Source organism: Pelodiscus sinensis, chromosome 12 (assembly GCF_049634645.1).
Source record: "Pelodiscus sinensis isolate JC-2024 chromosome 12, ASM4963464v1, whole genome shotgun sequence".
Taxonomy (NCBI): domain Eukaryota; kingdom Metazoa; phylum Chordata; order Testudines; family Trionychidae; genus Pelodiscus; species Pelodiscus sinensis.
The window spans coordinates 42981884-42996673 of NC_134722.1; the positions used below are offsets into that span (position 1 = coordinate 42981884).

Below are 14790 nucleotides of genomic sequence, written 5' to 3' on the forward strand. Positions count from 1 at the left end.
GTCATTTCTATAGACTTGTACGTGGCAGTTTGCAGGCAACCCTTCCAAATGTAGAAACCATTCTGAAAATATTTTTAACAATACTTGTCACAAATGCTTGTAGTGAACGTTCTTTTTCTGTACTGCAACTAGTTAAAAATTATTTGTGAAATACGAGTCAGAAACATTTGACAAGTTCAGCAATATTGACAGGTGAAAGTGCCTTTAGAGAATATTACTCACAATGACCTAATAGATGATTTTGTAAAGAAAAAGTGTAGAAAGACAGCTATCTGGATAAATATATTTTTTAAATTGAATACGTTTTATAAGAGGAAGTTAACATTTATGTTTCCATTCATGCGTCTCTATACATTTTATTTTCATACATTTTTTTCACATTAGCTTAATGCAAATACAAACTTTCATCTAGATCAGAATTTCTCAAGCTGTGCTCTGACAACTGCATTCAGGTGGATTGAGGAAAATTTATTATAATTTTTTTTGTAAAGCACTCTTATCCAAAGCACTTTACAATAAAACTTTAAAAATGAGTGGTCCTGTAGCACTTCAGTAGGTTGTACCCACGAAAGCTCATGATAGTAATATCCAGGGCTCGACAAATTATGGAAAACCCTACTCGCCAGACAAAAAGGGACTTGCCACCCTCCCCTCGGCAAAAGTGTTTTTTTAATGGCATAAATTTCTATTAAGAATAAGAACAGTAATTACTAACAAATTATTAATAAATATCACCCAAGTTATTAATAAATATGGGTATGTCTACACTACAGCACTAATTCGAACTAACTTAGTTCGAATTAGTTAATTCGAACTAAGCTAATTCGAACTAACGCATCCAGACTAAAAAACTAGTTCGAATTAGCGTTTTCCTAATTCGAACTAGCATGTCCACACACAGTGGGCCCTGAACCGGGATTAAGGATGGCCGGAAGCAGTGCCGGCAGGGCATCAGATGAGAGCGTGGAGCTGCTGGCTCAGGCTAGCCAAGGGCTGTGCTTAAAGGGACCCGACCCCGAACCCGGACAGATAGTTCTCAGGGGTGCCCCTCTTGCAAAGCAGTCCTTGCTTGGATTGCCCAGACTACCCACACTGGGCACATCACAGCACTCGGCCATCAGCCTGGCTGCACTTGCCGCAAGCTGCCATCTGGGGAGAGGGGGCAATTGGGGGGCTGCAGGAGAGGTTCCACCCCCAGAAGCCCACAGAGCCAGCCCAGTCCTCCCCATCGGGGGCTCGTACCCCATTCCTCCCTCACCTCCTTTCACTTACCCCTCCCTAGCCCCCCTTCCTGATGTACAAAATAAAGGACAATTGTGTTCAAAAATAGAATCTCTCTTTATTGAACAAAACTGAGGGAGACTGGGAAAAGGAGGTGGGAGAGGGGAAGAGAGAGGGTGGGAGAGGGGAGGGCAACTACAATGATGAGGGGTTTGGAACAGGTCTCATATGAAGAGAGGCTAAAGAGACTGGGACTTTTCAGCTTAGAAAAGAGGAGACTGAGGGGGGATAGGATAGAGGCCTATAAAAGCATGAGTGGGGTGGAGAGGGTGCATACAGAAAAGTTCTTCATTAGATCCCATAATAGAAGGACTAGGGGACACCAAATGAAATGAATGGGTAGCAGGCTTCAAACTAGTAACAGAAAATTGTTCTTCATAAAGCAAATAGTCAACCTGTGGAACTCCTTGCTGCAGGAGGCTGTGAAGGCTAGAACTAGAACAGAGTTTAAAGAGAAGTTAGATCAAGTCATGGAGGTTGGGTCCATGGAGTGGTATTAGCCAGGGGGTAGGAGTGGTGTCCCTGCCCAAGGTTTGTGGAAGGCTGGAGATGGATGGCACAAGACAAATGGCCTCCAGGGTCCCTAGGGTTGGCCGCTGTCGGCAGACAGGCTACTGGGCTAGACGGACCTTTGGTCTGACCCAGTACGGCCATTGTAAGCTCAGGGCTCAGGGTCGGGGGTCTCAGTGGACCACCTTGATTTTCATGCAAACCTTCTCCTGGGTGGCCAGGCTGGCAGCTCTCCTGCCCTAGACGGCCACTTTCCTGTGCCTAGTGCAGAGATCGTGGACGAGATCCACGATTTCTGCACTGGACCAGGCGGGTGCCCGCCTCTTGCGGTCCTGGGCAAGCTCCCGGGAGCTGCCAGCCTGGTCCCGGGAAGAGGCGGAGGGCTGGGGGGCATCGGGTGGCTGGCTTGAGCCGTGCCACATGCAGGGTCTGCTGGCTGGGTGCTGGCAGGCTTGCACTTGGCACAGGCACTGTAGCCAGCCCGTGCCCCTTTAAAGGGTCCAGGGCCAGGAGGGGGGCATAGAGTTTCCCTGGTGTTGGCCAGAGTGGCCACCAGGGAAAGCTGGGGAGGGCTAGCCTCCCACTAGTTCGAATTAAGGGGCTACACAGCCCTTAATTCGAACTAGTAAGTTCGAACTAGGCTTAGTCCTCGTACAATGAGGTTTACCTAGTTCAACCTAAGCACTCCACTAGTTCGAATTAAGTTCGAACTAGCGGAGCGCTAGTGTAGCGCCTATCAAAGTTAATTCGAACTAACGTCCGTTAGTTCGAATTAACTTTGTAGTGTAGACATACCCTATCTTATAAACCTCGACCTTTTCCCTCTGCTGCCATGTCTCCTCCCCTTGCTCCATCAGCTCCCCTGGGGCCTGCTGCCCCCCAACCCCTCACTCTCCTCTGCTGTCCTGACTCCTGCCCTTCTCACTGGCCACAGCCTTCCTGAGACCTGCCCCCCTCCATCAGCCCTTCTCTCCCCCCTGTGCCCACTCCTTCAGTAGCCCCACTCTGATCATGTGAGCTGCCCCTCCTCATCCCCTCTCCTAACACCTCCCTCTACAAACCTGCCCTGCCTCTCTCCTCTGGTGCTGGTCCTTCCCCTGCAGGTGTCTGCCCTTCTGCTTCACCCCCAGAATCCTCTGGCACCTGCACCCTCCTGGTGCCTCCCCCTTCCCTCACTGCCCCTCTCCCTTTGCCCTCTTTTTCCCTGATGCCCACCCCCTCACCACCCTCTGCCACCATTCCCCTCATGCCCCTGTGCCCTCACACATGCCTTGCTGCATCCCCACCATCCTCATGCCCACCCCTTCTTTCAAGCCTTCTCCCAGCACCTCCCCCCTCTAGCTCCCAGTGCCCTTCCCCTCTCCTCTCCCAGCATCACCCTGTCCCCCCTCCCACTGACACCTCCCCCCTGCCCTTTTCCTCATTGTCTGCACTTGGCCTCCGGGGATTTGTCTCTTCTGCACCCCTGTCCCTTGGTGCCTCCCCCTCTCTTCTTCTTCTTCTCTTCCTGACCTCCTCCCCTCCCCTCCCCTCCCCTCCTCTCAGCACAAGCCCCTTCCCCATATTTTTTCCTCCCCTCCCCTCAGCCCAGCAAAGCCCTTTCCCCTCTCCAGGGCCGGCTCTAGGTTTTTTACTGCCCCAAGCAAAACATTTTTTGGCCGGCCCCTTTTTTTGTCTTTTACACGTTTGCATTTTGCAATGGGGTTTTTTGTTTGTTTTCATTTTTGTCCCGGCATTTTAGCCCTATAAACAGCAAATAGCATTTTCATTTGTTTTTTCCAGAAAGGCAAAGGCACTTCAAGTGAACTCCCCCTTTCACGCGCTGCTGGGTCACAGCAGCCTTTTCCCTGCCCTGTCCAGCCCCTCCCTATGGACAAGCACCCCTCACTCCCGACCCACAGGGGGAGCAGGGTGCAGGGTCAGCACAGAGCCAGGGGGGTGGAGGGAACAGTGGGGGGGCGTAAAGGGGTGGCATGGGGAACAGGAGGCACAGAGCCAGAGGGACGCAGGGATCGGGGGAGCAGGGTGCGGTGGAGATGCAGGGAACAGGACGTGGGGAACGGGAGGGGCAGAGGGATCAGGGTCTAGGGGCAGTGCAGGGAACGGGCAGCACAGAGCTGGGGGGCAGGGATAGGAGCAGGGTGCAGAGGTGCAAGGGCGGCGCAGAGCCAGAGAGTCGCAGGGAAGAGGGAGAGCAGAGGGTCCGGGGTGCAGAGGGTCCGGGGTGCAGGGGAGCAGGGGAATGGGTGGTGCGGAGACAAAGGGGCACGGAGTGGGCGCAGGGAGCCAGGTGGTTGACAGGGAGTGGTCTTTCGCCGGCGAGGGGGCTGTGGCAGGACTGGAGCCGGTGGGGTGGGGTATGGCCCGGCTGCGCCACAGCCAGCTCCCGGGGACACGCGGCCACAGCTGAGCTGCCGTGGCCCTTTAAAATGAGCGGGGCCATGTCACGCCAGCGTCCCGCCTTCTCCTGGCGCTGAGAATCACCACACTCTCCCCTCCCCGGCGGCGCTCTGCTCCTCCGCCGGCTGGCGGATCGGATGATGCCGCGCCGCCTGTAGTACGGGCTTTGGCCAGCCCGCCCCTGCACTTGCCAGCTGGTAAAATCTACTCGCCATGGGTGAGCAGGCAAATGTATTTGCTGAGCCCTGCTAGTATCTATCTATATATATTCGTCTCTGAGTGCATCTACACTGCAGGGCAAAAGTCAAATTAAGCTATGTCAATTGCACAGCTGAAGTCAAAATAGCTTAATTCAGCTTTTGGCGCTGTCTACTCAGCAGGAAGTTGAAGGAAGAACACTGCTCCTTCAATTTCCCTTACTCCTCGTGAAATGAGGGCTACAGGAGTCAGAGTAAGAAGTCTTCCAGCTCGACATTGTTTTGAATTAATGACCTGCTGTCTAGACGTGCACTATGTTATTTTGAAATGTCAGTTATTCTGAAATAATGCTGCTCTATAGACATACCCTAAGGTGCTACAGGACCACTCATTTTTAAAGCTTTTTTTAAGTTACAGGCTAACATGGCTACTGCTCTGGCACTTTACAATAGTTAGCTAGTGGTTCAAACAATATTTGGAAAGTTCATTAAGTGGCCCACCGAGACCCTCAGCAATTTTAAGTGGCCTGTGAAAAATAAGTTAGACTACACAAACCACCTTCTTTACTTTCATTTACTTCTTATTTCTTATATATGCGAGGAGGATGAAGAAAAAAGACTGAAAAATGGCAGGGGTAGGAAGAAAGAATGTTCTTTTCCTTGGCCGGGTCTCCAGCGGGGCCCAAAGATGAAGCTGAGCATAGAACCCTCTAACTCTAAATCCACCACTGCCCCCATCACAGGGAGCTTGGGAATGGGAGGAAATCCTATTGAATGGGGACTGCACAAAAAGACTTATTCAGAACCCAGATAGTTTCCCTCAGAAGAGGAACATTCAGACATCACCTGTCCCAGGGTACCCAATACTGCACAAGGCAGAAATACGCAGATAAGCGAAGGCCCCATTTTGCAGAATAAACCTCATTCCACAATAATTAACCTTTGACTTGTTTTGTCTCTTAAAACAGATTTGTCAGCTGAAAATGCATTATGTACTCTGCAATTTTAGATGGCATTCAGATGTTTCTAGAATATTTCTTGTATCAGATTGTATCATATGTCCTGCCCAACAAAGCAATAGCAAAAACCCAGTTCCCAGCATTCCAGCTGCTTGGATTTAAAGAGACATGGTCACCTTCAAATCTGGTCAATGGGCAACTGATACAATTAAAATATTTTTGGAAATTGCCATCTAAGTCCCATTCCCCTCCGCCACCATCCCACCCTCCACCACCATCCCACTTCCGATCAATTCTGGGGGTTATAGTCACATTAGCTTACTTTTAAAAAATGGTCTCTTGCTTATTCTGAGTGAAAGAGCCATGCAAATCACAAGGCCGTGATCCTGAAATCACGTCATACACACAGACCCTTGAGCCTATGCAAATTTGAAACTGATCTACCCAAGCAAGGGAAACCGCGATACTGACTGTGCACAACTTGTTTCAATGCATCGACGCCACCAACTTTAAAAACAAAGACAGCTAAACATTTTTTCTCTCTTTGTTCTTCTTTCTCTTTTGTTCTCTTCAGCATCTGAGGAAGTGAGTTCTAGCTTCCAAAGCATATACTGTAATAACCCCAGTATATAGTTAGACTTTAAAGTGCCACCGGACTCCTTGTTGGTTTTGCTGAAACAGACTCTGAGAACTATACGTGTTTATCTCTAATCTCGCTCATTTACATCACTGGTGACGCACTACAGACAATCCAACAGCTCTCATACAAAGACATGCACTTTTTTTCTTCATGGTGGAGTCCTAAATGGACCAAGAAATTGGGGACCTTGGGGCGGCTCAAGAGTCTAATTCTGCACTCTGTGTAAACAAAGGCAAAAGCCCCGAAGCCAAACAAACCAGGAGCCTCATTGGCTCCGACCGTTCACTCTGCCGGTCCCCCTGTGCTATTGGGGTCACCCACTTACAGAGCTGCTGTGTGTCTCCTGGGAGAAAGGGTTTTCTTGTTGGGTTTCTTCCAGAAGCTTTTCCAGTGCCAGCCAGGGAGACTCCTCACCCTCACCCAGCCATGAAAACACATCGCGCAAAGGGGAAACTCACCCATACACGGACAAAGGAGACAGAGCAGAGGCAGCAAGACGTTTGCCAGCTGGAAGCTCATGTTGGCTTGTCTGATGCAGTCTTTCCTTGAGGCTTAATTCTGCAGCAGCCACACAGTACACAGGGTCTTCTATGTGCCACGGGCTGACTCTCAGGTTTCCTCTCTCTCTCTCTCTCTCTCTCTCTGTCTCTCTCTCTCTCTCTCGCTCCAAAAACGTTCACTTATTGAGCCTGGGTCATCAGTGAAAACTTAAGAGCCCTTTGCTGCTGCTACTGTTGAGATCACAGATTGCGCTGTCTCTCTGCTCCCCCCTTTTCTCAAAGTTACTTCCTTTTTCCTCTCACACATTTCCTCTTCTGCTGGTTTCTTGCTGCCTCCTGGGATTTTCATAGATGGCTTTCTATTTACCATCAGGTTTTGTCTGCAGTTTCATGCTTGGTCATGTACTGTCAGAGAGAGAGTCAAAACCAATCTGAGGAGAAGGCGGGAGCACAGGGGAAGGGAAGAGATGAGTGATGCTTGGCAGAGGGGATGAGCAGTAAGAGGAAAGGAAGGGCTGTGAGGATTTTGTTGGAAGATGGGATTTGGTGTCAGGCTGGATTGGAGTGAGAAAGTTGGATCAGAGTTGAAAGTAAATCCTACAACTGGAACTGGAGAGACAGGAAATGGGTGGAGGCGTGTTGACCCTAACTGGAGTAGACAACCAGAGGGGAGGATTTCAGGCCACTGTGAGTTTGAGGTGTGGTAGGACATCCAGAGAGAGGACGAGAGGTTGAGGCGTGAGAACGTGAGGGAGGAGAGGTTGAATTGCAGCGCACAAGTAGCAGTGGAGGCTCGGGAACAGAGAGGGTCACACAAGGACTGAGGATTGTGAGAAAAGAGAAGGGGACTGTGGCCAGAGGTGGCAGAGAAAGGAGCAAGAGCAGATACTGAAGGTGGTGCTGAGGGAAGGGGAGAGGGAGAAACTGGAAAGCACAGAAGAGCTGAAGACGGAGGAATGGCCAGTACCAAAGGGCACAGCTAGAGCGAAGGCAGTGAGAGAGAGAGGCCTCTGGATTTGACCAAGAGACGTTCACTGAACTCCCAGGAGCAGTTCCAGTGAGCGGGAAGGGCTGGAGCAGACTGTGGCCAGTCCAATAGCGCGGTGCAGAAGAGGCCAAGGCAGTGGGTGTGAGCGGCATGGTGAGGGAGCTGGGTAAAAGGAGAGGGAAGCGACGAGGCAATCCTTGGAGAGGGGACAGGGTCAAGTGAGGCTTTTCTGAGGGAACCGGTGGCTGTTGTAAGGGGGTGGAAAGGTTTGGTAGAAGGCACATCATCGAGAGGGTGAGGGAGAGGGAAGCCGTGAGAGAAGAAGCTCGTGAAGTCAGCGGGGAAGGGAAAAGGGCAATGGGCCAAGAGGAGGACTCAGGAAAAGATGGACAATCTCCTGGTTAAAGAAGCAAATGGAGGAATGGGAGGAACCGGAGGCAAGCTCAGGAGGATTGTAGAGAGACAAGGAAAGGTCCCACCAGAGACCCTCCATGTTCTCCTTGGGAAGCTGGTGACACCATGGTGGGAGAGAGCAGGGTGCAAGTGGCATGAAGGAAGAATCCCAAACTGAGCTAGAGCCTCCGGATTTAAAAGCAAGGAGGCTACTGGCAGGGTGTTTTCCATGACAGGACCAGGACCCACTCCCTTGGCACAAAATAACCCAGATGTGTGGCCCTTCCGGGCATGGGCCAAAGCCCCTCACGTTCCCCAGGCATGGGGGGGGGAAGGAAAAGAGGGGCATGCGTGTGCTGTGTAACTTCTATCCCGTCCCGGGCAGGGGCTGGTCATTTCAGCTGGACTGTTTAGTGCCTGTCAAAGGTGACGAAGGATCAGCCGAGAGGCGCTGTCCGAGGATACTGAGAGAGTTGGCAAATCTCATTGCAGAGCCTTCGGCCATTTTCTTTGAAAACTCATGGAGATCGGGGAGGTCCCGTATAACCAGAAAAAAGCAAATTCAATGCCCGTGTTTAAAAAGGGGAAGAAGGTGAATCCAGGGAACTACAGACCAGTCAGCCTTACCTCAGTCCCTGGCAAAATCATAATAGAGATGTAGCTGTGTCCGTCTGGTCTGGCTGAAACAAAAAATAGGACTATGCAGCACTTTGAAGACTAACAAGATGGTTTATTAGGTGATGAGCTTTCATGGGCCAGACCCACTTCCTCAGATCAAATTGTGCAAGAAAATTGGCACGACCATATATACCAAAGGATACAATCAGAATTCTGACCCACAAAAGCTCATCACCTAATAAACCATCTTGTTAGTCTTTAAAGTGCTGTATAGTCCTGTTTTTTGTTTCTGGAAAAATCATGGAGGGGATCCTCAAGGAATCCATTTTGAAACACTTGGAAGAGGGGAAAGTGATCAGGAACAATGAACATGGATTCACCAAGGGCAAGAAATGACTGACCAACCTGATTAGCTTCTATGACAAAGTAACTGGCTCTGTGGACATGGGGAAGTCAGTGGATGTGATGTACCTTGACTTTAGCAAAGCTTTTGATATGGTCTCCCACAATATTCTTGCCAGCCGGTGAAGGAAGTATGGATTCTAGTGGAGTGCCCCAAGGATCAGTTCTAGGGCCGGTTTTGTTCAACATCTTTATTAATGACCTGGATAAGGGGATGGTTTGCACCCTCAGCAAGTTTGCAGATGACACTAAGGTAGGGGAAGAGATCAATACGTTGGAGGGTAGAGATAGAGTCCAGACTGACCTAAACAAATTGGAGGTTTGGGCCAAAAGAAATCTGATGAGGTTCACAAAGGACAAGGGCAGAGTCCTGCACTTGGGACAGAAGAATCCCAAACACTGTTGCAGGCTGGAGACCGACTGGCTAAGTAGCAGTTTGGCAGAAAAGGACCCAGAGAGTCCAGTGGATGAGAAGCTGGATATGAGCCAACTGTGTGCCCTTGTAGCCAAGAAGACTAATGGCATATTAGGGCACATTAGTAGGAGCATGGCCAGTGGAATTAGAGAAGTGATTATTCCCTTCATTCGGCATTGGTGAGGCCACACCTGGAGCACTGCGTCCAGTTTTGGGTCCCCCACTATAGAAAGGATGTGGATGCAAACAAAGAGATTAGGGGGCTGGAGCACATGACCTATGAGGAGAGGCTGAGGGATTTGGGTTTGTTTAATCTGCAGAAGAGAAGGGGGAGGGGGATTTGATAGCAGCCTGCAACTTCCTGAAGGGAGGTTCCAAAGAGGATGGAGAGAGACTGTTATCAGTAGTGGCAGACAGCAGAACAAGGAACAATGGTCTCATATTACAGCGGGGAAGGTCTAAGTTGGATATTAGGAAAAACTATTTCACCAGGAGGTTGGGTAAGCGCTGGGATGGGTTACTTAGGGAGGTGGAATCTCCATCCCTAGAGGTGTTTAAGTCCCGTCTGGACAAAGCCCTGGCTGGGATGATTTAATTGGGCAGTGGCAGGAGCTGAGGCCGCATAGTGGTGGCAGGAGCTGGGGCCAGAGCTGGCTTACACATCTAGCTGCCCCCCCCACACACACACCCAAATGTGAAATGGTGCCTCTGGTGTGTGGGGCAAGTGTCCTCACAAGATGAAGTTCAGGGTGGCTGAAGATTTGCAAGACCCAGAGAATGCTCCAGCAGGGTAGGTGGATGCTGAGGTGGGGCAAGGGGAGCAGGCGGCTCACGTGTGCAGGGAGGAGAGCCAGGAAAGGAAAGTGATGCAAGGGGCAGGTGAGGAGGGGCTGGGGGAGGAGATGAAAAGCCACCTTCTCCCTTGCAGCAGCTGGCAGTGGGCTGAGTCGGGAGTGACACTGAGAACCAAGCGGCATTGGACTGTCTCTTCCAGGCTGCCATGGCAACGCCCAAGGTGACAGGACGATGGCACAACAGGACCGTCCCTGTGCTAGGCCAGCAAGTCGCCTTGTGATGTGTCTTGGTCTCTCCTCGATGGCAGCATGGCTCTCTCCAGCCCATCACGTCAGGGCCTGACTAAGCTGGGCCTTCGGGCCCCAGTCACCAAGAAAGACAGGCCGAGCTGCGGGGGCCTGCGTCCGTGAGCTTCCCTAGGAGGAGACTTGTGCTGAGTGCATGGCTGCTTCTCAGACAGCCCTCCTGGCGCGCCACCAGCTGGGCTTGTTCTTGCCTCCCCAGCCTGGGCATGCTCGCCTGCTCTCTCTGTCCCTCACACACCCTCACCCAGGCCTATTTTTACATTTCCTGCCGTCTGCCACCTGAGGGAGATGCAAATCCATCTTCCCTCCAGCTGGCCAATCAAGAAATCCAGTCAGCTCCTCCTTCCTGAGGAAGGAAATGTGAAAGCAAATGAGTGTCTCCTTTTCCTCCCTCCCCCCTCCCTGGCTGAACTGCCCTTGGTTTTAATGCCTGACTATCGAATTTGGAGGCTCCGAGGCATGAAAATGTTGGCCAGTCTCCTTCCTTGCTTTTTAAGAGCGTGGGGTTACAACCAGCGTTTCCTGTAAGGTGTGTGCTTGTGCAACTGCTCAGGAGAGTTTCCAATGCTTCCCAGCTGATTAGCAGAGGGCCCACTGTTTCTACTGGTGGTGCACATCCGCGCATGCACATAAAATGTATCCCCTGCATGCATTGAAAAGATTAGAGGGAACATTGGTTACAACAGAGCATGTGGGGGCCTCATTCTAATTACTCCCCATACATATTCCCCCTGCAATTTGTTCTCTATTTCCAACTTGCAGAAGAGACCATGAGAAGCAAAACATAAGTTAGAGCAACCATGAGGCTGCTCTAATTGGCAGGTCACACGAGAGCCACAGGATACAGGGACTGCCAAGGTTGCTTAAATGTTGCCTAACTTGAGCCTCTGCCCCAGCACAGGCCCTAAGAATCGGTGGGAGCCTTGTAGTCCACGGCAACTCCCAAGGGATGTTACTCCTGCTTCAGCCTGGACAGCGACCGGGGAAACCTTCCGCCCTGGTGTAACCTGGTGCAACTCTACTGAAGACGCATTGTGTGCTCACTTACAGCAGGGCCAATTGTGGACAAGGAGCACACCATACCTTGGAGGCTACTTTTTGCAACAGCAGCCAAATGAATGCAACAGCATCATCCCCTTTTTTTATCTACCCTGCTCTAAACTGAGAACTGGCTTTGATCAGAAAACCCAGCACGTGCCTTTTGGCTACAAGCTCCTCTGAAATGTTACCTCCCCTTTCACGTTGAGCCCTAAACATCTTAGCGCTTGAAATAACCTGAGCGCGGGAGAGACAGGCATGAAAAGGCAGCCAGGAGTAGAAGGCACAAAGCAAGCAGCCAGTGAGACTTCCCTATGCCTGCTAACCCCCATTACCAGCATTGTTTACTAAGCTCCAGTCAATGACCCTTGTGCGTGTGCACAGAAGACAACAGGACTGCGGCACAAGTGGCATGGGGACTGTCATGAATAGGATCTGCTGAGGAGAGTCTGACTTACCCGGAGAGTGAGGAAATGGTTAAGCAACTCTGGAGATGCACTTGAGGGAGGGGGCTTCGGGCATTCAGCCAATGAAATGCCAGGTAGGGACTTCGAAAGGCCAGAGGGTGTGGGTTTTTTTGTGTGTCTCTTCCTTTGTTTTTAGATCAGAGCAGTTATTCCCCAGGTAGCAGGAGAGAAGGGCTCTCCCAGGAATGGACTCCTTGAACTGTGTAAGTAGGGAAAAGTTTAGATCGTCCCTCGGGTTTTACTGTTTTCCTTGTTTGGGGGGTTGGAAATCATGTCTGAGCTGGTCAATTGTTTTTCTCATCTGTAACTAAGGTTTGCAGCCCAGGGATTCTCCCTTGGTTTATTTCACTCCATCACTTTTAACACCCCGCCATTTAGTCATTTACTATGCTTGCAACAATAGTCTTGTTTTGATAATAAAAGTGTTTTCTTGTTGTTTTGAGTAACTGGTGTTGGTTGATTTCTGTGTCCTTACACCGAGGTGACTCAGGGTATGTCTACACTACCCCGCTAGTTCGAACTAGCGGGGTAATGTAGGCATACCGCAATTGCAAATGAAGCCCGGGATTTGAATTTCCCGGGCTTCATTTGCATAAGCGGGGCACCGCCATTTTTAAATCCCCGCTCGTTCGAACCCCGTGCCACGCGGCTACACGCGGCACGAACTAGGTAGTTTGAACTAGACTTCCTAGTTCGAACTACCGTTACTCCTCATTCCACGAGGAGTAACGGTAGTTCAGACTAGGAAGCCTAGTTCGAACTACCTAGTTCGTGCCGCGTGGCTACACGCGGTACAGGGTTCGAACGAGCGGGGATTTAAAAATGGCGGCGCCCCGCTTATGCAAATGAAGCCCGGGAAATTCAAATCCCGGGCTTCATTTGCAATTGCGGTATGCCTACATTACCCCGCTAGTTCGAACCCTAAGTTACCTGGGAGGAGCAGAGTCCCATTCCTCTCTGCAGATTACCTCTGTTTCTCTTCCCAACTCCAAGCAAAATGGAGGTTGCGGGTAGGGGGAGAGTTTTGCCTCAGGGAGGGGATTCCAAGAGATCTCTTCCCTGGGAAAGGGCTTTTTTTATTATTTACACTTGGAGGGGGCAGCGACCAATTGTCTTTCTTTTGGGTTCCAGGGAAACTGGGACCAGATAAGTTTGTCTCTGAGAGTTACAGAGACAGGCTCTTACGGAGTTTATTCTGCTAGCCGGCCCCCATAGCCACACTCAAAGTGCCAGGTTTGGGAATTAGCCATGACTGGGACCATATGTGAACCTGCTGGCCCTTTAGTGCTGCCAATGAGGTGGAAGGAGCAAAAAGCCCAGCTTGATCCTCAGAGTCCAGACACAGTTTACAAGACTTTCTGCAGCTGGAGGCCAATGGAGCGACGGGCCCCGCAGGGCGGGAGAGCGGCTGGTGTCAGTCGACCTGCGGGGCCGTGGAATGGGAATGGGCTGCTGTGCTGGAGACAGGCCAGACGTGGGCAGCAGAGGCTCAGCAATGGCAAACGAACTGCTACTGGGCAAAGTTAGGAAAAGCCGCCTCTGCCCATGTTGGGAATGAACCATCAGCACAGGGAAGAGCCCGACCCCTCAGAGTGTGCCCACTGGTTTTTTCCAGCCCCTGGCAGCTGCCTTCATTTGCTGAGGTGTCCTGTGTTTGGAGCAGCTCAGGGAATCCGCAGCTCCTCAGCAGGGTACACCGGCCGACATGTACCCCGCATCCGGCCCCTCTCCTGAGGGGATAAGTGCAGCCCGGCCCTGGTGCAATCGTGCGGCTCCGTCGTTTGCTAGGCCCCATGAGGAGAGCTCCCCCGCAGAATCGCTTGCTATCAGGGCCCTGCAGCCAGCCAGCACGCCTATCTAGGTTGGCCACTTGCCTCTCCATCCAAACTGTGCTGTCCACAGGGGGATAAACTCAGGGCTACTCTAGGGATGGGGAGGGGTGTGCAAAACGGGAGAGGCATGCAAATATAGCCCCGCCCATCGTGACGTACACAAGGCCTCCCCGACAACCACACGCCCCGGAATGTTTCCGGAGCCTCCTTGGATGCTGGGATCACTCCAAGCACTTTTCCCTTTCTGAGAGCAGCAAACAGCCCAGGCCCTCTGCATGGCTCCATGAACAACCAGAGCAGCGGCGCTGGAACAATACTGGGACTGCGCTTGCTGAGCTGCACCCCCGCCCTAAGCCCCGTCTGTGCCCCTCACAGCTGGGACCCTGGGCCAGTGGCCGAGCCCCTGGGTGAAGGGCATTGGGTAAGCAGGAACGCCCCCCCACAATCCCAATGCAGGTCCGGCTGCAGAGCAGAATGCCAGGCAGGCAGCTGGGAGCTCCGCATGTGGGGCTGGCAAGCAGGATTCTGGGTCTGGCAGTCAAACAGGATGCAGGGCCCGCAGTGAAATCTCCGGACAGCAGCCAGGACGTCGGGCACAAAACCGGGGATGCTGCAGCAGCTCCAGCACCCCGTTTCCCGCACCTGTGACCCAAAGCACTTCAGCACTAGCACCCGAGAATCAGGCTCAGAGCCCCAGCCTGGTGCTGAGATGTTAGCACATGTATCTGTTAGCTGGACTCAGCCTGGCTTCCTGGGCACGTGTGGGCCGCAATCCCATCCATTACCAACCCTCGCTCATCCTGTCGGCCTCCCGCCATAGAGATCAACAGGGTCCGCTTGGTCTGTGCTGCGCACCCTAGCCAGCTCACGCTGCCCTGGCATATCGCCCTGCTTATGGGGCATGTGTGGTGGGGGTCTTTTCTCTAGGGTTACTAGATGGGTTTCTAAAAAATACCGGACACACGTGATTACAGAACAGGATGGGGGGACTGGCCGGGAGGGGTCAGAAGGAGTGGGGCTGACTGGGAGAGATTGGGGGGGACCAGCTGG

The 14790-nt window shown here is 51.8% G+C and overlaps 1 protein-coding gene across 3 annotated transcripts in view; it reads right to left on the reverse strand.

Annotated features, from left to right (window-relative positions):
- LOC102451923 (polymeric immunoglobulin receptor-like) overlaps positions 1-14790 on the reverse strand; it is a 105249-nt gene that overhangs the window by 26265 nt on the left and 64194 nt on the right. The window contains exon 1 of one of the 3 annotated variants that reach the window (XM_075940366.1): positions 6446-6727. The exons of the other annotated variants lie outside the window; for them this stretch is intronic. Coding sequence (XP_075796481.1) covers positions 6446-6506 — 61 coding nt within the window. The 5' untranslated portion in view covers positions 6507-6727. Of the gene's footprint in view, positions 1-6445; positions 6728-14790 lie in introns of those variants that run through there. 3 annotated transcript variants of the gene reach the window in all.